General features: G+C 39.4%; 1 protein-coding gene across 1 annotated transcript in view; it reads left to right on the top strand.

The window, feature by feature from the left end:
• Nucleotides 1-12,929: 12,929 nt before the first annotated feature.
• Nucleotides 12,930-23,486, top strand: part of col7a1 (collagen, type VII, alpha 1) — a 64,265-nt gene continuing 53,708 nt past the window's right edge. The window contains exons 1-7 of the mRNA XM_075459984.1: nt 12,930-13,179; nt 21,359-21,431; nt 22,214-22,394; nt 22,477-22,633; nt 22,724-22,817; nt 22,921-23,079; nt 23,182-23,339. Coding sequence (XP_075316099.1) covers nt 21,368-21,431; nt 22,214-22,394; nt 22,477-22,633; nt 22,724-22,817; nt 22,921-23,079; nt 23,182-23,339 — 813 coding nt within the window. The 5' untranslated portion in view covers nt 12,930-13,179; nt 21,359-21,367. The remainder of the gene's footprint in view (nt 13,180-21,358; nt 21,432-22,213; nt 22,395-22,476; nt 22,634-22,723; nt 22,818-22,920; nt 23,080-23,181; nt 23,340-23,486) is intronic.

The raw sequence follows: 23,486 nt of genomic DNA, 5'->3' as shown, positions 1-23,486 counted from the left end.
AAGTACAACCAGACGTACAATTCTTCCATATTCTGTTGCATATTTTTGAAACGTTTCACCAGCACACTGCTGCAAATGTCCAGTTACACTCTCAATGTCCACAGCAGTACAGTACGCTCAAATGATTTGAAGTCATTGTATCATCAGATACAAACGAAGAGCCAATCACAGATTTATGACGTTTTAAATGAGTGATTTCAATCTTGGCTTACTGGTTACATAAACAAGTAAATAACAAGGCACAAATATCTTAATAAATAGAGTCTAAATATGATCATTCTTTGTCCTTTATTACCTGCTATTTACACAGGAGATACACAGATAAACTACCAGAGGTCACCGACCGACTCACAAACATGAGTCAGTTGTAACACTGTGGTGTGACATGTTGCAACTGAGTGAGTGGAAAATTCTGTCAGATTTGAAGAATAGATGGATATTGAAAAGAATTGTTAAGGTGTGAATAGTATGAATTCAAAAAAGAGAAAAATACCAGTTTGATGGATGGGTGATTTGTAGGGTACGATCAGATGTCATCCTTGGGAGCCTGTATTTCATGTGGCAGTCGGTGACAAACTCCCTCTGATATATGAACCATATAGAAATAATAAACCTGGGGAAATCTCCCACCATTTAGCGCTCAGCTCTTTTGTTTACATTTGTCCATCCATCAGTTCAATGGAGGGATGAAAGTTGCCATTTTCTGAAATGTCTTTTGAACCAGTGTGTTTGTGTGTGTGTTCCTAAGAGGGCTGAATGGACTGCAGGGGGAAGTCTATGTTATTATGGACAGAAAAAAGACCAGGCTGGAGTCTATTCAAAAGGCTCTTGCGAATAGAAAAGACCTCTCACCCATTACGAGGAATCCCCAAAGCCCTTTCTATATTTTTCCTCAAGCATCAATACATGCTGTTGACCACAGAACTCATTTATCAGAGGAATGAAAGAAACACATCTTAATGGGTATGTTTATCATTATTCTATATAGGAAAGAAGGAATTGTATTCCTTTGCTCTCACAAAATGCATGAGTAATAAAAGCACAGCAGCGGCTTAGTGACCAGCTGAGAACTGCAAACACACGGCATAATGATGGATCAATAAGTCATTAAAACCTAGACTGAATTTCACAAAATCATTAGGATGGGCTGGAACAGGGACTGTTTCATCCACGCCTTGCCCTATTATTGTTCCATGTTTGGAGTTCACTGACAAGTCTGAACACGAAGGTGGCAAAACCCAGGAGGGTGGAGAAGCAAAATCAGTGGGTGGCTGGTTTGACAGAGGAATCTTTCAACCAAACACTGTACGAGATTACAGAGGGTTATAAATGCTTAATTGTAATTGTTAATTTGGTAACAGGCATCAAAATGTTTTGCTGGCCAGATGATAAAAAACCCCAAACAAAACATCACTCTTTTCCTGAGCTGATTGGACAGATGGACTTGTGTTTGCATTAAACAAAATGTCACAGAGATTTGGTTTTTAACACTGCTGTGTTGTAGAACAAAAGCTTGACATTCTGCTTTAAGTCACTAAATCCTCTGTAAGCAAAGTGAACTTTGATATTTACTGTATGAATTTAACAGGAGGCACTTTGAGATTTCATCAACACTGTTTCATGTCGACCAAATTATGAGCTCGTCTTTATTGAGACTGTCTGGCCGAATCTCTGCTGCCCTCTAGGGACAATGTGGCCGTATGATGAGTTTCCTAAAGCTCCTTCATGCAGAAGTGTTCTCAGCTTAGTCATGTCACCTCTGCATATTTATTTTAGTTTTCCTTTTTGTGCAGAGAGGATTTAAATCAGGCTTTGATCCTGCTGGCATACTGATTTGATGAACAAAGTTATACAAGTGATTCACTCTTATAAAAGTACGGAATTTGGCTTGAGATGAAAAGAAAGTCGTTGCCATGTGGTCCCCTCTGCTGGCTGTGCAGCATACTTCACATCTGGCTAAAAGGAGACAAAAAGAAGAGCCTTTCTCAATCCAGTGACTTCAGAGCAAACATAACATATCAGACTTTGATAGCTTTTTTTTCTTATTATAACTGCCACATCGCTCCCCTGTTCCTCCCTGAATGTGTCCCATAATTTCCTGTTCTGTCAGACTATTGGGATACTTCTGAGTTTCCTGCTGAGTTTGAATAAAAACCTACTAGTGTTGACTTCATTATCACCATGATAATGATGATGACATTGCTGCTGCTGATGATATAAAAAGTAAGACTCTTATTGGTTTATTCACGCAGCATTATATTTAGGTGTTATGTGAGAGAATAAGTGCGCATGCTTCCGATACATATTGGCCATTAGGTACCTACTCTGACTACCAGCAGGCCTTTGTACATTCATATTTATGGAGAAAACATCGTTATGAAGAGTGCACCTTAACAAAGACAAAGACACTTAATTCATTCATTCATTAACTGCATTTTAACTTATTTACCCTTTACAGTTACTTGGTTAGGTTTAGGCATGAAAACTTGTTAGAAAGGGCGAGGAATCAAAACTACCAGGATATGGTTGAGGAAGGATCATGATTTGAGTTTAGATATATCATATCCAATTGCTACTGTTAAGTGCATCATTTTGTTAGCTGGTTTGGTGATGTGTCAACACAACAATTCATGATATGAACCAGCAGGCACAGCAAGTAATAAGCTGGCAAATTCTCCACTGAGAAAATCTAAACAATGCAAGATTGCCTGAGTTTACATACAAATGCACTTTCTAAAAAAAACACACAATTTTGTGTCTCAAAAGCAATAATACAGGTAAATATACTGGGATCTAAGAAGGCATCGCATTTGAAGGCCAAGTTTCTGTTCTTTATTTTCAAATTAAAATGTCAAACCACAGAATGTCAAAGCTCCATTTACAGTGTATCATGATTACTTGTGTACATTCAGTTCCAATCTATGTGAGAATGGCTGATGTATTCTCAGAGATAAAAACTGAATTTGTACCTCCACCCTGGAACACTAGAGGACCTCAGAGGGTTGATGTGTTTATACTTCAGCTTTAGTTACCTTCACATGAGACAGATGGGTTTGTTAGAAAACCTCAAAAAGTCTGTTTGGGACAGCGCAGTGTGAGGATTTTCTTAGTCATCTGTCTGAAAATCTGAGAGTCGGGATTATAGTCACTAATCACTCCCCATGAACAAAACCTCAACATTTCTAACCAGTGACTAACACCATCTAACTTTGTTATTTCCTTAATGTTTGCTTGTGTTACAATATCCACGGTGGCATCCTCAGTATCACAGTTGCAGGAAAAAGGTTCTCCAGTCTATGAATAACCGAAGACATGACCATACTATTGATCTCATTATCTATGCTTAGCATAAGCATCTGTGTGCAGAATATTTACAGCAATAATCTAAACTTACAAAACTGTAAGTCCAAATATAAAACATTCAAGCTTACGACTTCTCAGAAGAAAAAAAAAATGTGATTGTTGTTTCAGAGACATGGAAATCTACAAGGAAGGTCAGTGTGTTTCTGCACACGTGCAAACAGAGCAACACAGGCCTAAAGAGCAGAAGTCTGAGAGCCAACCTGCTCTTTAAAGCCTGTGAAACCCAGTTGTTATGGAGAGTTAAAATTTGACAGATAAAATGGTATGATTTTAGGAAGAAAAAACTTTGGGACCACACCCTAAGTGTGAACATGTATAATTCCTGAAATACAATTAAATGATACCACTAAGTTTTTAACTGTGGTTTTTAGCATTTGCAGGCAATGCCAGGAATGTTTTTTTTTTTTATCAAAATGGGGAAAGGATGTTCCTTTGTAACTCCTGCACCAGAGACTCTGAAACGCAGAGATTAAAGAGAAATGGGGCTAAACAGCTGCTCTGTTATTGTTTCCTGAACTTTATTTATTAGGGATGTGAATAAGGCTGTCACATTTGTTTAATCCTGAGGTTTTGCCTTTAAACCCTTTTAAACATATCACATCCTCCAGCCTGGAATAATGATGCCCAGAAAGTGCAATTAGAGAGGAAATAAACATCCAAACCAGACAGGGTGAATCATCAGATGCACTGCCATGACTTATGCAAGAATGTTCAGACACGCTGGCACTGTTATTAGAAAGTTGGTATTTACATCAGCTGCAGCATTGTCTGAATCAAAAATGCTTCCTCTGCAGGCCGGTGAGAACACAAAAGGAGCAGCGATTTGAAAAAGTGAAGTTCATTCACAATGGAGCAGAGATCAGTTATCGATATCAGTTCAGTAGTGACAACATGCTTCTTTACACATTATGATGTTGGTGGTAGGTCAACAAATGAGTTCCGAAGCAATGAAAAGCTTGAAGTCCCAATGTGAAGTTATTACAAAATTACAAATGGAATAAAAAAATGTGTAAAGTTGCTGTTTCTAAAGCCAAGTAAGCATCACATGCATACTTCTCATTTTGAATACTAAAATGTCATAGGTTAAACTTTATCTTTTTGCATTGGGTGAAAATGCAGTTTTCAAATGCAGCTGGGTGTGAGAACCAAAAGGTTAGAGTCAGAAGAGCAGGTTGGAATGATAACAGAACACGATTTCATTTGAACCTTTGTGTATATGGGCCTGATGCCAGCAGAGCAACAACTGTAGCGTCTCACCTCTTTAAGTCTGATCACTTTCTCCAAAAGAAGAAATAATAAGAATAACCTAATGCATTCCCTTCTGCAAAGAGCATTATTATTAAAGCCTTTTTTTGTGGCTTTAAATACTTCCAAAGTAGAGCACTAAGTCGACCCAGTTTTCTAGAAAATGTGTTATAGGGATGTTTGTCCACATATCTAAAATGTAGTAGTGTCACAGTCAATGGTTATTTTGAGATTTTGGCCTTGTATCGAATAGGCTGATGTTTTGTTTAGGGCAGCATCAGAGTCATAGGCTGGGAACTGAAAACCAGGAGGATTAAAATTGTTACCGGTAACAATGTGTACTTTTCTAATCCTGACCATGTATTTGAATATCTAAACCTAACCGTGCAAAAGGTGAGAACGAAGCAAAAAAAGTTAGGTGACAGGAAAACACACAGGGTAAGACTTCAATTAGTTATCATTTTTGAGTCAATGGGCTAATGCCCACATATCCAGCCCTTCTCCTCCTTATAAATGACAAATCAACAGTTTCAGCAAATGCAAAAGTGCAAAACAGTGGAGATATTTCTTAGTCCGTCAGTCAGGTCGTGGGGGGGCTGGAGCCTATCCCAGCGGTCATCGCCCGAGAGGCGGGGTACACCCTGGACAGGTCGCCAGCCCATCACAGGGCCACACAGAGACTAACAAGACAAACAACCACACACCACTTAACCTAACATGCATGTTTTTGGACAGTGGGAGGAAGCCGGAGTACCCGGAGAGAAATCAATATCCATATGTCCCATTATATATTTAAAGCATTGGCTTTTTAAGGCAACAAACCTTTTAAAAAGCTGAAATTGGTAAAAAAAAAAAAAAAAAAAAAAAAAAGTAAGAATGTGCACTTTACTAACACAACACATAGATTAAAGCAACATGTCCATATGCTTCGTCACCAGTAGCAGTTAGCAAATTTAGCTTAGCATTAGGCCCACTGAGGACACACGGAGAAACAGCTTGCCTGGCTCTATGAGACAGTCTGCCTGCGTACACCTTTAAAAATCACAGGTCAACATGCTGCATCTCATCTACTATACCAAAACAGAAGTGACCATGTGTCTTGATGTTGAAGATGTTTTTTTGGTTTGTTTGTCTGGTACCATTAATCTTTAACTCTTCTGATTTTTACAGGTTTTAATCCTAGTCCAGACTGTGTAAAGATAACGTCTGATATACCCGACTCATTATTGTAACTAACTAGGCCATTCCATGCCAGACTCAACCTTTCCCAATTTTTGATGGATTTTCAGGAGGAAAAAAAAAAAGAACTAGAAAGCTGCAAGCAGCTGTGAGCGGGACCGAGGTGTGCGTACGTTGGGATGTGCGTACGTTGGGGCATGCGCTGGACGCTGGAGCCACAGCTCTCTTTCATATCACAAACGGCATCACACGATTTTCACCGCCTAGCCACGCCCACACCGTTCAGAGTTTGGAAAAGTTTCTCCATGATTCTTTCCCCCCATGTCTTAAGAGTAACCTGGCCAAGTTTGAAGGTTTTTGCATTAAATATGTAGGAGGAGTTTGATCAAATGCGAGGTGTGGAAAAAATAAGACGTTTCCGACCACCAGCAGGTGGCACTATAAGTGGATGTCACTATGATAATATGTACGCGTTCAGGCTGGGTCCAGCATTCCCCGTATGAAGTTTGGGACAGATTGGATAATGTATGTGGGAGTTATAAGCGACTTCATTTTTTGTGGCACGTCATAAATTTGAGGCGTTGCCACGGCAAAGCCCTTTGAGTTTGAAAAAGTTTCTCCATGATTTTTCCCCCCATGTCTTAAGAGCTACTTGGTGAAGTTTGAAGGTTTTTGCATGAAATCTGTAGGAGGAGTTCTATCAAATGCGAGGTGTGGGGAAAAAAAAGACGTTTCCGACCACCAGCAGGTGGCGCTATAGGTGGATGTCACTATTTTATATGTGAGCGTTCAGTCTGGGTCCAGCATTTCCAGCATTTACCGTATGAAGTTTGGGACAGATAATGTATGTGGAAGTTATAAGCGACTTAATTTTTTATGGCGAGTCATAAATTTGAGGCGTCGCCACGGCCACGCCCTTTAAGTTTTGAAAAAGTTGGCCAATAATTTTTTCCGCCCATGTCTTAAGAGTAACCTGGCCAAGTTTGAAGTTTGTAGCATTAAATATGTAGGAGGAGTTCGATCAAATGCGAGGTGTGGAAAAAAAAAGACGTTTCCAACCACCAGCAGGTGGCGCTGTAGGTGTATATCACTCTTTTATATGTGTGCGTTCAGACTGGTTCCAGCATTCACCGTATGAAGTTTGGGACAGATTGGATAATGTATGTGGGAGTTATAAGCAATTAAATTTTTTGTGGCGAGTGATGGCGAGTCATCAAACTTTGAGGCGTCGCCACGGCCACGCCCTTTAAGTTTTGAAAAGGTTGGCCAATGAATTTTTCCCCCCATGTCCTAAGAGTAGCCTGGCCAAGTTTGAAGTCTGTAGCATTAAATCTGTAGGACAAGTGTGATCTTATGCAAGGCGTGGAATCGGTCAAAAATGGCACGAAAACGCACTTTCCATCCAAAATGGCCGCCTTCCTGTGGACGTGGGACCATGGTGGCATGAGACTTTTTCGTGCGTCTGGGCATGATGAATGAGTGTACCGAATTTCGTTGTCCTACGCGAAACTAATCCTATTAAGGGGACCATTTTAAAGCATTATAGGGGGCGCTACAGAGTCAATGAGCGACTCCCAAAAATATAAAGTTTAGATTCTTTCATGTCGTCGACTGGCGGGTGGTGCTCGCAAAATTTCCTGAGTTTTCGCATACCTTTTGCAAAGAATAAGAATAATGGAGAAAAAATAATAAACCTTACAGATACAATAGGGTCCTTGCAGTTTCACTGCTCGGTCCCTAATAAATAGAAATAAGGAGGATACTATTATGCTCTTTGGGCCAAATTTCTGATATTGTCAACTGAAACATTACTTGGTTAGAGCTTCGTGATTTTTGCAGGGTCACATAGAATTAAAAGAAGAATTCAACTGGTTTGGAATTCATCACCATTGTGATGAATGGAACGTTGTCTTCAAATATGAAAGAGACATTAAAGGGATAGTTCGCCTCTTTTGACATGAAGCTGTATGACATCCCATACTAGCAATATCGTGCATAAACATTGACTTACCCCCTACTGCGTCCTGTGAGCCGAGTTCCAACCTCGTTTTGGTGTTGACGAAAGTAGTCCGGCAAGTTGGCTGGGATCACAAAAATAAAGCGTTTTGCTTCTCAAAACAATGTGCGTTCAAAAGAGTAATACATTTGCATCACAAAATCGTTATCAAGGAAAAAGTCAAACCTCACAATCGCTTGGCGCTATTTTGTCTGCCTTCGTATCACTGCCCGCTGCCGTCTGCCGACAGCCGCGCCTTTTTCACGGTGTAGACCGTGCAGATCAAAGTGCAGAACGAGCAGTCCTCTGCTTCGGAAACCCCGTGAAACAGAAGCGGCTGTCGGCAGGCGGCAGCAACGCAGTAAGTCAATGTTCATAAACGATATTGCTGGTATGGGATGTCATACAGCTTCATGTCAAAAGAGGCAGACTATCCCTTTAAATTGTCGTATTTTGTGGTTGCTTATAACATGCATTTAATCTTTCCATGTTTGCATTAGTCATTACAGTCAACTCATCTTGAGCATTATGTTGTACTTCTCTGAACACGTATTTTTTCAAATGTTATGCTTTGTTTAGTGTTCCTCTTTTTTATCTGCCCTACTTCCATAACCCTCCTCTGTGAAGATGTGAAGATGGTGTGAGAGTAGGTCACAGCACTATTTGTCACCTGGACAGGTGGTATTTGAGAGGAAAGCTGCAGGCAATTTAGGATTAAAATGAGAAAACCTTCTTCTCCAGGAGAAGGTGAGACAGCTCATGAATTCCTGCCTTGTAATGAGGTCAACCATTCCTCCATCATGTCTCTGTGCCAAAGCCAGATTTGTGTTCTACAGGATAACTCAGAGCAAACAATCTTTCAAAGCTTGAACTCTGTCTCAGACAACCCAAGCCTAAGCGGATTTGTCTTTTGTCAAAATTTTCACTCAGACATGTATACACAATCAAAGAGAAAAGTAAACAAAAAAACCAAAACAAGTCCATTCATACACCCTTTTGTTAAAATGACTCCGTACAAGGAGAAACATTACACTGTCCTCCCTACTGTCACTCATCTTTAAATCAAGCTGAAAAATCTCAACAAGCTCAGCAATGAGTGGAGGATGAAGGAGAACTGTCAATCACTAAGAGAGCACAGAAAACAGACGTCACGTCATCATTTAGTCCCTCTGCATTCTTCTTTTAATGTTTAAAACAACAGCTCTAAAATGCGATGCCAAGTAAAATGTTATAAATTCGACTTCTAATCTAAAAGTTGTCTTTTTTTTTATTTATCTGATGACCTTTTCATCAAAGCAGATATTATCTTAATAAACTATAAGGGAACACTTTTGTTAATAGAGATATTGTTCACACGCTCCAGATATTCTCCCAGAGTGGCAAAGGTTCATATCTGATCAGCTGTACTGAAATGATGATTAATGTAAAGAACTCCCTCCTAATAAAACACGTTTGCACTTGTTGATAGCAGCTTGCTTGTAGAAGCTCTTTCTTGAATATTACAAGTTACAGTTCCTGCCAACTTCACATGTGCTTCACCAGGTCCTACCGCCCACTTCTTTAGACTAAACCACCCCAGGGATAAGCGATAGAATCACAGAAATTGCCCTTTGTTTGTACAGTATGTTTTAGATGCTCACTTTTACACTCACATCTCCCACCTATGATACTCTACAGATAATAACTCTTTTCTCTTCCACTTTCCTTCATTCGGGTTAGCGAAAAATGCAATATGGCTTTTGGCAAAGCACAGTTTTACATCGACATACTCAAATTCTCCATGATCAGTACACCCATGGTCCACAGTGAGTGGCGAAAAAACAATTCCATCTCTAAACTTTGAGATGTCCTGACTGCTGCACGACCAGAATTCGGCAGGTCTGGGAATTCATGCCATGCGCCCTCCAGTCAGACCTTTTAGTCTTTTACTGTTGCAGCTCAGTTCTGATTGAGACATCTATATTGTTGCTAACTAGCAGCAGCCAAAAAAACAGTGTTTTTTCAAGGAGATCATAGGCTGTATTCTCGTGCAGGAATTAGTTTTTACAGCAGGAGCATAGTTATGGTTTCAGTAATGTTGACTGACTCAAAAGAGCTGCACAACACATCTGCCTTGCACGGATTTCTGTGGACCTCTGTCTGTCTTTCTGCCTACATGTTTACTCGAGTCTTTGTCTTTCTCTCCCTCTAAAAATTTCAGAGACACTAGACTTTTACTCATTCCCTGATAAAGAATAGATTCAACCAAATAAACTGTTCACGCAAGCGTGTTGTAAAGAAAGACACTTGCATGAAATTCTGCCACATCGCATGTTTTCAGTTCCTCTGCAAGGAAGAGATTACATAGCAATCATACACCTTCATATAGAGCCCCTGAAGAAATACCATTCAAGGGTGAGAATTAGCATTTTTACTGTTCTAGCTTCACGTACAAGAACCAACATGAGTAATTGGTGATAAGGTCACTGCTAGAGGGGGCAGAATGAGCTGAGGAGGAAGAAACCAAAACGATCACACCGTCATCTGCTTTAATAAAAACACGTATTACTGTGTGTGAAGACGGCTACATCTTGCAACCAACCCAACCCTATAGCAGAGGCATTATGGAATATAAATGTATGTGGTTCTCTCTGCTACACTTCAAATTTTCAGCAGTTTATAAACGTGTTATCTATTTCATTTTGTCTTGACAAAAATAAAAACACTAGTGTTGATTAAATCATTTTCCTCAATAATTTGTAATGTGAGCATATGGTTTCCTTTTGGGCGTTAATAATGCATCGTTCAGTTAATTTTAAAATAAAGAACAACAATCCAGTCCCAAAAAACCTCAGCGTTCCACTTACTACACTGGTGAACACCTCGATGAGCAGTGATGTGGTTGACTTGAATAAAATGCAAGGATTTAGAGAGATTCGCTAAGGATGTAATTACCAACACTGCAGCTATTGTGCAGAGGGCCTCAGTTGCTGCTTTGGTAAGAATGAATGGCAGACTTATCAGATGTAGCAGTGGGAGGCAGCTCTGTAGTCAATGCCAAGGAGTCTAATTGTGTTCAGCCTCACAGAAGAAGGTGAGTGACTGCTTTTCGCAAGAATATCAGGAGGTACGTGTTGAGTTATTCTGACAGACTTCTAATGTTTATGAATATCTATATTTGTATGTAGAAAAGAAAAATGGCACAAGAAACCTGATTCTGATTTAATCGGTGGTTGCATGTTCATCAAACCTAAACAAACACCTGTGAAACCATTCTAATGATTGATTTTGCTGTACACTGGAGGGGTTAAACGCGAGTTATATAAAACTTTTAGATATCAGGATACTTTTAAAACCATGAGTATAAACGGGACAGAGGACAGCAAGGGAAGATGCATGGTGAAATTCTGACTCTGCTACTGAGAAAATACCCAACTGCATGTACAAAAGCAATACCTGTTGTTCAAATAAAACTTATTCCTACTAAATTGTTTTGTTTCTCTGATGGTATAGCATACAGTCATGGAAAAGGGAAACTATTCTTTCATTTCTAAGGTTTTACTTATCAACACATGATAAAAAGGTCCTGTGATGGACTGGCACCCTGGCCATGGTTTACCCGACTTTTGCCACATGGCAGCTGCAGGCTGATGGCTGGACATAATAAAAAAAAAAAAATCATCTGAGCCGTATCAGGTAAAGGTAAGTACCTCAGATGAACAACGCATGACATGTTACAGAGTGTCATTATTTCTTCAACAAAAAAAAAGAAGCCAACATGTAAAAACAGCTTCCATAGTTCTGTGGCTTGGGGTTGTCAGGAGAAAGCCTCTTCACTTTAAACAGAACATTGCAACACAGTCAGGTTTGCAAAACTGCATCTGAACAAACCACAAGACTTCTGGAACGTTGTCCTTTGGACAGACGAGACCAATGTGGAGTTGTTTGGTCGACAATGATCCCAAACACAGCAGTAAATCTACAACAAACAAAAGGATCAAGGCGTTGCAATGACCCAGTCAAAATTAAAGAGTCAAAATCCAGACTGTAACCGTTTTGAAAGGCTGTGTTGGGACCTTTGCAGTGTGCATAAAAGAATACTTCAGTGATGCAATGTTGTAAAGAAGAGTGGGCCAAAATGCCCCCGTAACAATGAGAAAATGGAAATGCCACACAGAAAACAGTAACCTGTGGATCTACAAGCTACTGAATCATGGGGTGTATGCAGTTTTTTTTCACAAACTGCCTCTGAATGTTATCTTAGATCGCTGAAAAATAAATGATGACACAATTCAATGTTGTGAGATGTTACTGTTAATCTTAGATTGTATTGACCTAATTCGAAGACCTGGTAAGGACCAGGTGATTTCTGATTATGTCCTGATAAATAACACCACAGAACTGAAAGAAAGTGTTCTTTTTCTTTTGAACGGGACTGTGAAGTATTTTATGCCCACGATAACCCCGCGAGAAGGGCAACATGGAGTTACTGTAGCCTATTTGGGAAGCCTGTAGCACGGGCAAACTACTTTGCAAATGTTTCTGAACATTAATAAAGCATTTTGATTGGATGAGCCCACATTTTCAAGCATTTTCCCACTTTTATTTGTGTGTTGTTGACAGGTGACACTTTTTCACACAAGGCATATTTATGTATTTATTGTATTTAATGTATGTATGTATTTAATGTATTTAATGTATTTATTTATTTAACATGACTCAATAAAAAAAAGAAGAGATGTTATTAGTAAAATTAATTTTGGATTCAGAATCTTGTCGTGAGATTTGTCTTTCACGACACACTGACAAAATGCATTGATTTAACATTTTAATATATACAAATATTATGAGTTAAACGTGTGCAGACTTTGATTTATTTCTGATTACTACTATGCCAGCTGATCACTTATCAATGGCACACAGTATGACCGTAAATAACCCAAACTGCCTGAAATCATGAACCAAAATCCAGTCCCACCCGGAGAAGTATCTAAGTTACTGCACAAAGTTCCACATAAGTTGATCGCAGTCAAGCAGTGAGGAGGGATGAGGTTGAAAAAAAAATAGAGAGAGAGTGTTGAGGAGGACTCCCCTACAGGCATCCGAACAAGTCTGGACTGTTCTGCTGCTGCTTGTGTTCAGCTCTCACTGCGAAGCAAGGCGGCTGCCTCGAGACTCAGAAACAACGTTCACAGCGCTGACAGCACCTTGCAGGGATGCAAAGGCTGGAGTTTGGTTTTTGAGCTGGTTAGTGACCGTGGCGTCGCCTTGAGCTATTTGAAACTTTGGATTTGGACTCTGGGGACTGTAAACACTGTGTGGCCCCACACTGCACGCACAGCCCGGGCTGGATATGTCACAAGTGGATAGGTGAACAGCGGCAGGCAGTGGTCTGTGCACGGAACAGACATTTCCAGGTAAGATGTAGACAATCGGCGCTAGATGAGAGTGATGGCAGAACTTTATGGTAACCCGACTGTTTGTTTGAAGTTACGCAACTTAGATTGATCATTTTTGGCGCACCCTTCCGATATCGTGCATTCCCAGTAGAAAAATACTTACCTTTGAGCAAGACCAGGCAGAACATTCGTCACTTGATTTTCACCTTTTCTAAAAATGTAATGTAGGCAGAAATAATAATTGAATAATAACTTTCTCTGAGGAAATCGAAATAAACTACTGCATTTTAATCCTCTGCCTTTGCAAACTGTGCCTCACAGCACAGGACTGCATAGTGATGTTGACCTCAGCTGAACTTATTTAGCACGAAGGGCAAAGATAGTCCATGATGCTGCACAGAAGAAAGGAATCTCACTCCCCCTCATCCTCCCTAGTGACACTCTTTATTGTCTTTATTGGTTTCATTTAACTTATCTGTTCTACATATGGGTGCATCCATGTCTTTGTTGTGCTTTGGCTCACAAAAAGCAAAACCACAACAAAAAAAAGCTCAACTAAAAATTTGTGTAAACTCTGAGGGGATCAGACTCTTCCTCCCTGTCTTACCTTCACTCCCATACTGTCTCTATTTTGTTCATTGCAAAGTTGCTGCTATGCTTGGTGAAGTTTTTGGCATGCCGCTGGCAATGGTTTACTACTAGAGCAGAGATTAGTTCACATCTCCTGTGTGCCATCTATGTAGAACTTCTTCTGCTGGTTACTGTTTTGGCTTGATGTGTTTAGTTTTATTGTCTTTGCTTGAGGAATAGAAATGGAACATTATTTCAAGGTTTTCATTAGAGTAGCACCTGGTCATTTTGATGATCACTTTAATTGTCATTCTGCTGTGTTCACAGTTGGTTAAATCAGATATTAGACAGGAGAAATGGACTTCCTCAGTCTTTATTTCTGTTCTTGAAAGAGAAGGATAGCCCTTTGAAGATGAATGAAGTCATTTACCCGATTTAGTCCATCTGGCTTTTGTTAACAGTAATGCAAAACTTGTGAAATGCTGAGATAGACCAAAGCACATTTTGAAATTCGTTCCGTTAGGGTCATCGAACATCCTCAAATGCTTGTGTTTTCCAAACGTATGTTTACTTTAGTTGAAAAGACAATTAACGTCGGAAGTAAGAGATATTAAACTTGATTTGAGAGGTTGTGTGTGACTGGGTCAGTCTTTCAGATGGCCTTGGAGTAGGGCTCTTCTGTTCTCACCAGCCGCTGCTTCCACGTACCAAGAACACAAAATCCTGGTCTGTGAGAATTTTTTCCAGTCTTTGGTAATTTACTGTGACACTTCACCCCCCTTTGACCCCTCCAGCCGCTTGTCCACTCATGTCACAGTCAGTCTGAACTAGTGTTATGCTGGGGTAGCCTGGCTCTACACAGTTCTGTACTCTGTCACATTGCTGTGGCCTGCTGCCCCCCTGGGAGAATGGCATCCCTACTAGACCAAAACTCTGTGATCTTGCCTGAGCCTTAGCTCAACTTTTAGAGAAAAAAAACACAGTCAGCCTTTGTATAGTGCCCACACATACTGTGGGATGAGTCCTAAACTACTTTTCCTATTTTTTGATAGTGCTGTTGTATACACAGTGAGCACGGTTAAATGCACAGTGGGGTTGAGCTACATTTAAAATTCAACCTGGCCATTTATTTGGACCACTGTCCTTGTCCCAGTGTACATGCACAGGGGGAAATTGAGCAATTGACCAAAGTATGCCAGAAGTGGCTACACTGTGGACTGTGTGAAGGAAATCTTCAAGACATTCTGCTGCTGCTAACTTTCTCTATGGTCGATCGGGATTTTGTCAGATAACGCTGCAGTTACAAAATCGGGATTTTATTAGAGCAGAGCGGCAGACTGGAAATGTTTTAAGCTACCGCGAGCTGACACATAGTTTTAACGGGCTTATTATCAGTCACATTTTCTGACAAAAGAACCAGAAAAATATGTGAATGTACGCAGCTTTAGTTGGAATTATATTTCTGCACACTTATGCTTTACTGTTTTTACTAAAAGATTAAAAAAGATGAAACTTTGGACCATGCGTATCTTGTCTATGCCCATTTGACTCTAGCTGAGCATATACATGCAGGAGGGGTTTGATCCCAAACTGTATCATCTGGCTGTGTTTGCCAGGCTTCTAAATGCTTGATTTTGCACAGTTTTGGTAGGACTAACGCATGCATTTTAAAAGGTTCGGTGCCATGCAAACATGATCAATGTTTTTTGCTCCACACTTGGATCCTGTAGAGGAGGGCTATATGAAGCCGATGGCTACTGTTTCTTTGAACCTTTAACCCATTTGATTGGTTTGTATCCCAGGTGCCCGTCATAGGTGTGGTCATGCCTTTGAGCGAGTTTCTTCATCCTTTTAAAATCCCAAATCTGAAAGACACAGACACTTTTGAATGAAAAAGTTTGGCTTATGATCTGTCAGTGATTATTGAAACAATAGATACCAGCAAGGTAGTGTGTGCACTCAGATTAGTTCAGGGCCCGAAGAAGAGTAAGGCATACTGTGGGACTGGCAGGAAGAGGAAGAACTGGGTGGAAATCTGTTGTCAGTGATTTTTTTTTTCAACATTCTGCTGCTTTAAGAGTCATCTGGTGTTTTCAATGCACCTCATATCATTACTACCATTAAATTATAATCTGTTAAGTTAGCCAAGATGTAACTACATAAGGACAGGCCAAAGAAATATGGTGTGGTCTCAGCACCTGGCTTACAAAACCAGAAATATTCAGCTGATTGTTTCATTAGATTTTATGCAGGAAAGAGGAAAATAACATGAAACGTAAGCAAGCTGATGTGGTTTGTCAGGGGTTAATTGTACATAATTTAATTTTATGGGTGTGGAAATTTTAAAATAAATAGTCTTGAAAAGGGAAAGGGAGATTACATTTGGAACGTATTACGTTTTATGTGCCTGATGAAGAAACCAAAACCTCCAACTGTTGGGTGTTTGGGCTCTGCATCTTTTTAAGGGAGCAGACATTTGTGGGTAATTAGGAGCTTTTTCTTGCACAGTGTGTTTCTGCTAATCAGAATTGGATGTTGTGATAAATGCAATATAGAAATGCAGTCACGTGAAAAAGAAAGTGCACCCTCTTTCAACTAGAGTTATAGGTTTACGGACTTTGCCAGGTTCTAAATTAAGATATTACAACTTCAGTTAAACTATGACACAATATATCACACTGTATCAACTTTTGTTTAACAAAAACTAGCCAAGCTGTATGTTGAAAAGAAAGTGTTTGCCTAGAAAAACAGACCAAAAGCAATTGTTTGCTCAAACTGTATACATCCTCTGTTTCAATAGCTTTGTAGAATCACCTTTAGCAGTAATAAATTTAAGTATTTAATTAAATTTCAATTCAGTTTTATTTATATAGTACCAAATCACTACAAATGTCATCTTAGGGCACTTCAAGGAAACAATACAATCCAAGCCAATTATAATCCAATTCCTTACATTCCAAATTAGTCCAGTTCATACATACAGAGCTAATTCAGAACGTAGCCGACGGAAACCAACAGATTCCACCGAAACTTCTCTTAGATCTGATCTTCCATCCTGAGCGTGCACGAGGCGTCGATAGATCAGTAATCATTCATGTGTGACATTATCAGTCTCTCACATTGGTTTGGAGGAATTTTGGCCCACTTTAGCTGATTGAGGTTTACAGTAATTTGTTTATGCGCTTTCTTGATGTCTCACCACAGCATGGACCATTAACTATCACCTGAACCAACTTTTTTCTGTTCTGCCACTCTATTGTAGATTTGTTTATGTGTTTGGGATCATTGTTCTGTTGCATGGACCAGTTTCGGCCAAGCTTTAGCTGTCAGACAGGTGGCCCAACATTTGTTCATTGAACATTGTTCGAGAATTATTTCACTTTGTTCAGATCTAACTTTGTAAATCTAAGCCCTGTTGCCATGCTTTCTTCAGAGAGAAGAGGCTTTCTCCTGCTAACCATTCCAAATGAGCCATACTTCAGTTCAGTTCAGTCTTTTTCTAATTGTACTGTCATGCTAACTGAGGCCTGTAGAGTCTGAGATGTAGTTTTTGGTTTTTTTGTAGTTTTTCTAAGCATTACATGGTCTCACCTTGGGTTGAACTTGCAGGGACGTCCAATCTTGGGAAGATCTTGAATGTTTTCCACGAGTTAACAATTTTTCTCTCTGTTGAATGATGGACTCCAAAGTTTTCTGAAATATCCTCAGAATGCTTCTCGGATTGATGGGCACAACAATTGCTTCTCCGAGATCATTGCTGATGTCTTTTCTCACTTACGTTGTGTTGACACACACATGAATGCTAACTGTCAAAACCTATGCTTTTATAGAGGGGATCACACATAATCACTGTTAATCAAGTGCATTTAATGTGCAGCACCTGGCTGCTACTTACCGTCTTTGGTCCTCTGGAAGCAATAAGGGTGTCCTAAGTCTTTATGACTAGTTTTTTTAAGTTAATACACAGTGTAATATGTCATGTGTTGTTGTTCATCACAGGCCGTATTTTCTGTTCCATATTTTCCATCCTGAAATTTAAAGCTAGAGATTTGAAAGAGGACGTAAGTTCTTTTTATAATGACTGTATCATTATTACAGTGGCTGAAATCATGCTTTAAGTAAATCAAGATGTAATCAGTGAGCATCAAATGTGTTGCCAGATGGGTTTTGATTTGTTCATATAGATCCAGTTCATATAGTAGGCGTTTCTGCAAAGATCCCCTTTGCAGTTTGATACTTAATGAATAGATAAGTTATTCATCTTATCATCTAAAAGAGCTTATGAGCCAAAAAGTCAGACAAGTTTTCCACAAGTTAGATTGCTCCTTTAAAATGCAACATTGAGAATAATGACTGAAAAAGTGTATGAAGGCTGCAATTGCAAATATTTATAAAACATTAGTTATGGTAAATAATTCTATTGCAGTTTTCCTGATACTTGAAACCTCACTGTGTGACAAGAAATTGGTAAAAAGGCAGAAAACTTCATTATTTTAACTTCACTGATTAAGTTTTCTGCTCGCTGTGAATGTTGTTCAGCCTGCCAGTGTGTATCAACTACATCTGCCTTACATGTGGTCTACTTCTGACGTTGACTCTGCTGCTTTCAGTCTGGTTTTAGTCAGTGATCCAATAAAACAGCCACCGTGAAATGTTCTTTGCATTCCCATACAGTCGCTGAAAATCCCCTCTGTCTGTTATCCTCTGATCCCCCATATACATTTGGCTTCATAAACTTATATGGCCTCTCATGGTTTTGTTCATCACATTGTAAGCTCAATATAAGTGCTGTAGCTCCTCAGAGTAGATCAGGTGTGTTTGGCTCAACATCTGGCAGGTATTTTCAGTGGCTTCTGTTTCATTCATCACTGTTGCGAGTTAACGGGTTGGACGTCAAAACAGGGCTGCTATGTTAAGCATAAAGGATCACCTTAAACTGACAAAAGCTGTCACAGAAATTAGGTAACAAAGACAGATTTGGTCATAACCTATAAGAGGTAATTATATTAGAAGAGAAAGATCTGCAATGTTTATGGCCGAAAGAACAGCACAGTTCTGTTGCATTTCGTATCATGTGTAAGGATCTTGCATCTGCCTTCCAGACGCACAATAACCAAAGACAGATACAGGGAAAACAAGTTAAAAGTATTTTTTGCTCAAACTCCAAGAGCTGATTACACTTGAATATACAGAAACATACAGTTTTGGCATGTTGCAAAGATAGGCCTTTCTGAGTAATTTTAGGCCCTTTGTTTATCTGTACACTAGGGCAAATATTTATTTTAGAATGCTAAATAATTCTGTATAATGTACAGCAAGCATCGGTTTGTGTTTCTTTGTATCTCTTACACCCGAGTCTCCCATCTGTGATCTAAGAATGTAAAAGTTCTGCATGCTGAAAGGTTTTAATCCAATATTTGAAAGTCTCAGTTGATTAGTGGGACATGAATAATATTTATTTCAATCCAGTTCTTGTGTGACTGTGAATTATGACTTACAAAGTCTTTACATAATCACCTGCAATTACCTGAGTAATTGCTCAAGTCATTTCCATTAATCAGTATACAAATGCATTAGCCAACAGTAACAGTAGTAAATGCACCATCACTTTGAGCAAATTAAGTCAATTTAACACCCAATAACTGAACAGGAGGATAAATGTAAGATTTACTGCCTAAATGCCAATGGTGCTAAAACTGATCTATTACTAATGACACTTGAATAGATAAAGACAATAAACTCTTTGCTAGACAATCTATAGTTAGTACTGAGTAAACACTGTATTGTACAAATGTCACATCAACAGATAATCAGGTTTTAGTCCTGTAATCAAGAGTGAGCAGGTTATCTACGTCTTTGTATATCTGTTTTGTCAGATCAACATGCTCAGAGTTTATCTTCCATTTATCTGACCCCATTCTTGGGCCCAATAACATTCAGCCAAACTAATGGCCAAATGGTCAAACTAATGCTGTTTTTGCCACAGCATGCAGTAATGTCACAGAGAATGACTTCCATCTGCGGTTTAACTTCTGGAACCATAATTATTGATAACAGATGTTAGAGAACCACCAAGGAAGAGAAGAGTAAGATGAGTGGAAGAGCCACAAATAGATGATATGGCCAAATTTTATTAAATTTATTCTTCTTAACTCTGCTTTTTATTTTAAGGTTGCAGGTCAAAGTATGTAGAATATTATAATCATATAATTATTATTACTATTTGTGTATTTATTTATTTGGATTGTTGAATGAGAGGGTTCATGAAAATTTTTCATTGTTGGATGTGATTATGTTTTCACTGGCTTCATTTTTGAGATCATTATCCATGGTAATACTAACACCTTATGGAACTTCTCTCAACCTGAGATAATCAATTTTGAATTTTCTAATCAGGAAACAGTCTCACATCGGAAAGGGCAAAAATGGGCTCGAATGTCATAGATAGCAAACTGTGTTGCTGAATGGTCTGTTGTATGAACACCAGGAATGGTATGAAGAGGACACAGATGAGCTCACGTAGCCATCTGAAGCCATTTCCAATGGCTGCATATTAGAATAGGTAACTGGGGTTAAAGCTTCAGTTATGGATGGAAGAGAGTTGTTCACAGTACTGAAATGTTAACAGTCAAGATTTCTAAATGTATAGCATGCAGATGAAGCTTAGAGCTGAAGCAGACTGGCGTGATAAAAGATTTCAGCTGGTTGTCAGACAGACTTGTAGAAGATGAAAACATGTTGAAAGTATTGAGACTGGCAGGCAAGTAATCAAAGATACTTTGAGCAGGTATGGGCTGGAACAATGATTAAAACTGTAGGCAAACACAAACAATCTGACAAATAACAGAGCTTCACAACTCAACATACGCTGCTGAGAAAATTACTTATGGCTTACAGCTGAACAGGAAAGTGCTAACATCAGATAACCAACAGAAACAGAAATTTCAATGGTGATAACTAGAAAGTAGCTGAACTGAAACAGAACTGGGGCTAATTTGACTTGAGGACAAAACAGGAAGTGTTGGAACAAAAACAAAGTGTGCAGGAATATATCATTCAAATATTTCCCATATTAGTATTACATAAGTCTAGCACATTCTTTTATTCAAAATGACTTATGAATTAAAGACACATTGGGGGCAATGTGTCTTCAGTTTGTAAGGGTTCAGATGAGTGGCTTTAGTTCTAGTCTGCCAGTTGATGGTTCAATTCCTGCACCCCACGTTTCCTCTGATGCATCCATTGGTGTGTGACTGTGTGCGATATAGAAAAAAAGCATCGCATAGCTGTAGCTGTAACACTGTTTAGACTAAGCTGTATGAGTGTGGGTGTGAACAGCTAAATGTGACTTGTAGTGTAAAAACACTTTGAGTGGTCAACTAAACTGATGAATTGCTTTATAAATGCAATACATTTACCATCTAACACAAATATCCTTAAAAATGTACACAGGGAAATAGAGTATTGCTACCACTCTACCTCGTGGGCTACAGCTACCCATCAAATTGGATTGTTAATTTTAATAGAAATTTAATGCCAGAATATCACAAGGTTGTGTTTTGTTTGCACCATTTTATATTGAGTTTAAGATTGCATCTTTAAAGGTTTATCTTCCCTCTGTGTCCAGGTCGTGAAGATGTGGAGCTGGGTTTTCACTGTGACTGTCCTGCTGTCATCCATGACACAGGCTGAAGCTCAGGGTAAAATGCTCATGCAGTTTTGACTTTTCCTTTTGCCAAAACAGAAAACTCACACCTAAATTTTGATAGTCCAGTGTGTAATTTACAAAAGGAATAACCTCCTCTTTTAATTACAAAATGATTTACTGAGAAATAGGTAATATTTATTTTCCTACAGCCTCAAATAAAAGGCTTTTTTCTGCAACCATGTATGTTGCTGTTACACTGGAGGGTACTTCGATTTTTAATATTCAATACATAGACACAATTTTCTCACCCTCACTTATATTACTGGTAAGTTATTGATAGAGGCAATAAATAATATCTTTTACAGAAAAAAAGTTTTGAAGTTTGGTGAAAACTGGGCTCAGTGAATCCCCATCACTGAGTAATCGAGGGTATAACGGAGGGATTGCTTCATCACTGTAGCTAATTATTAAGGTAAAAAAGTTGTGTCAGCCATGTTTTGTGATGAAATACAATTTATCAAAACATTATCATTATTTTTTTGAAGGCACATCATGTTTTTGTGTGCACAGCATAATTAAAAACAGGTTGATATAAACAGAGTTTATATTCGTAGGCAGCTATGGGGAGCTTAAAACTTGCACGTCTTATGAAAGCTGTATTGTGGTTCATTTTTAGTTTCTGACCGACTGATAATGCCACAAGCACAGTAATTACATTCCCGACTGACACTGACATAAATCTTAATCTGTACCAAGAGACCTAATGCTTTGTGTCTGTTTATGTCTACAAATTAATTAATGTGCTCCTCCTGTCTATTGTTCATCACTTTGCAGGCAGATGTAATAATTTGCAAGCGTCAGATATTGTTTTCCTGGTTGATGGGTCCTCCAGTATTGGCCGAGCAAACTTCCTGCAGGTGAAGGGCTTCATGGCAGGAATTGTGAAGCCATTTGCCGGCTCTGTCAGCGAGTCGGGTATTCGGTTTGGGGCTGTACAGTACAGTGACACCTCAAGGTGACTGGCAAGATTAAAAATGACCTCACTTCTACACTGCATAAACAGAATGACCTAATCCTGCTCTATACTCTTTCTCCAGAGTTGAGTTCACCTTCAATACATACCTTAATGGCACAGAGCTTGTCAATGCGGTGCAAAATCTAAACTATAAAGGTGGGAACACACGCACTGGAGCCGGTCTCAAGTTTGTCGCAGATAATTTCTTCAGCCCTGCTTCCAATCGGGATGTCCCAAAGGTTTAAAAAACAGCCATCTTATGTTTTATCATTATATACTGGCTACACTAGAGTTGCCAATTCTACTTTTGGGTCCTCTTTTGATTTCAGGTCACCATCCTGATCACAGATGGGAAATCACAGGACAATGTGCAGGAACCAGCACAGAAGCTGCGAAGTCTGGGAGTGAATGTTTTTGCAGTTGGTAGGTGTCTTATCTGCAGTTTCTCACCTTCTAGTCAGAGGGAGGAATCCCTCATGAAGTACTGTGATATATTTTTTCCTTGCCAACTTTCTGTGGTTTTCAGGCATAAAGAGTGCAGACAGGAATGAACTGGCTCAGATCTCCTCGCAGCCCAGCAGTGATTTCACTTCTTTTGTTGGGGACTTTAGACTGCTGAACACTCTTCTTCCTCTTGTTAGCCCTCAAGTGTGTTCTGTAGCAGGGGGCGTCTATGCAAGTGATGGTATGTGTGGTCATCACAAATTAGTATAAGTGCGTTGAAATCACAGCTGCAACTATGTGTCATGTCAGACTGTAAACCTACATTTCTCTCCTCTCCTCACAGAGGCGTTTTCTGGTCCATCCAACATTCAGTTCACAGGCCAGACGACCGATTCTCTTAGGTTTCGCTGGAGTCCCGCTGGGGGCCCTGTGAGCGGCTATGTGGTCCAGTACGTGCCGCTCTCTGGCTTGGGTCAGCCAATTGTAGCAGAATTACGTCAGGTGAGTCAAGGTTTTAAAAGATGTTGTGTTGATGCACAGCAGTGGGAATCCCAAATCAACAATGCTTTGCCACTGAAACATTGAAAAGCATTCAGGCTGAGTAAAAACATGTCTGGGTGTTGGGTGGATCGTTTTCATGCTGACACT

The sequence above is a fragment of the Odontesthes bonariensis genome, chromosome 3, assembly GCF_027942865.1.
Source record: "Odontesthes bonariensis isolate fOdoBon6 chromosome 3, fOdoBon6.hap1, whole genome shotgun sequence".
In the NCBI taxonomy this organism is placed as follows: domain Eukaryota; kingdom Metazoa; phylum Chordata; class Actinopteri; order Atheriniformes; family Atherinopsidae; genus Odontesthes; species Odontesthes bonariensis.
The sequence above is the reverse complement of the archived record's forward strand: the minus strand, read 5'-3'. Positions and strand labels throughout refer to the sequence as shown.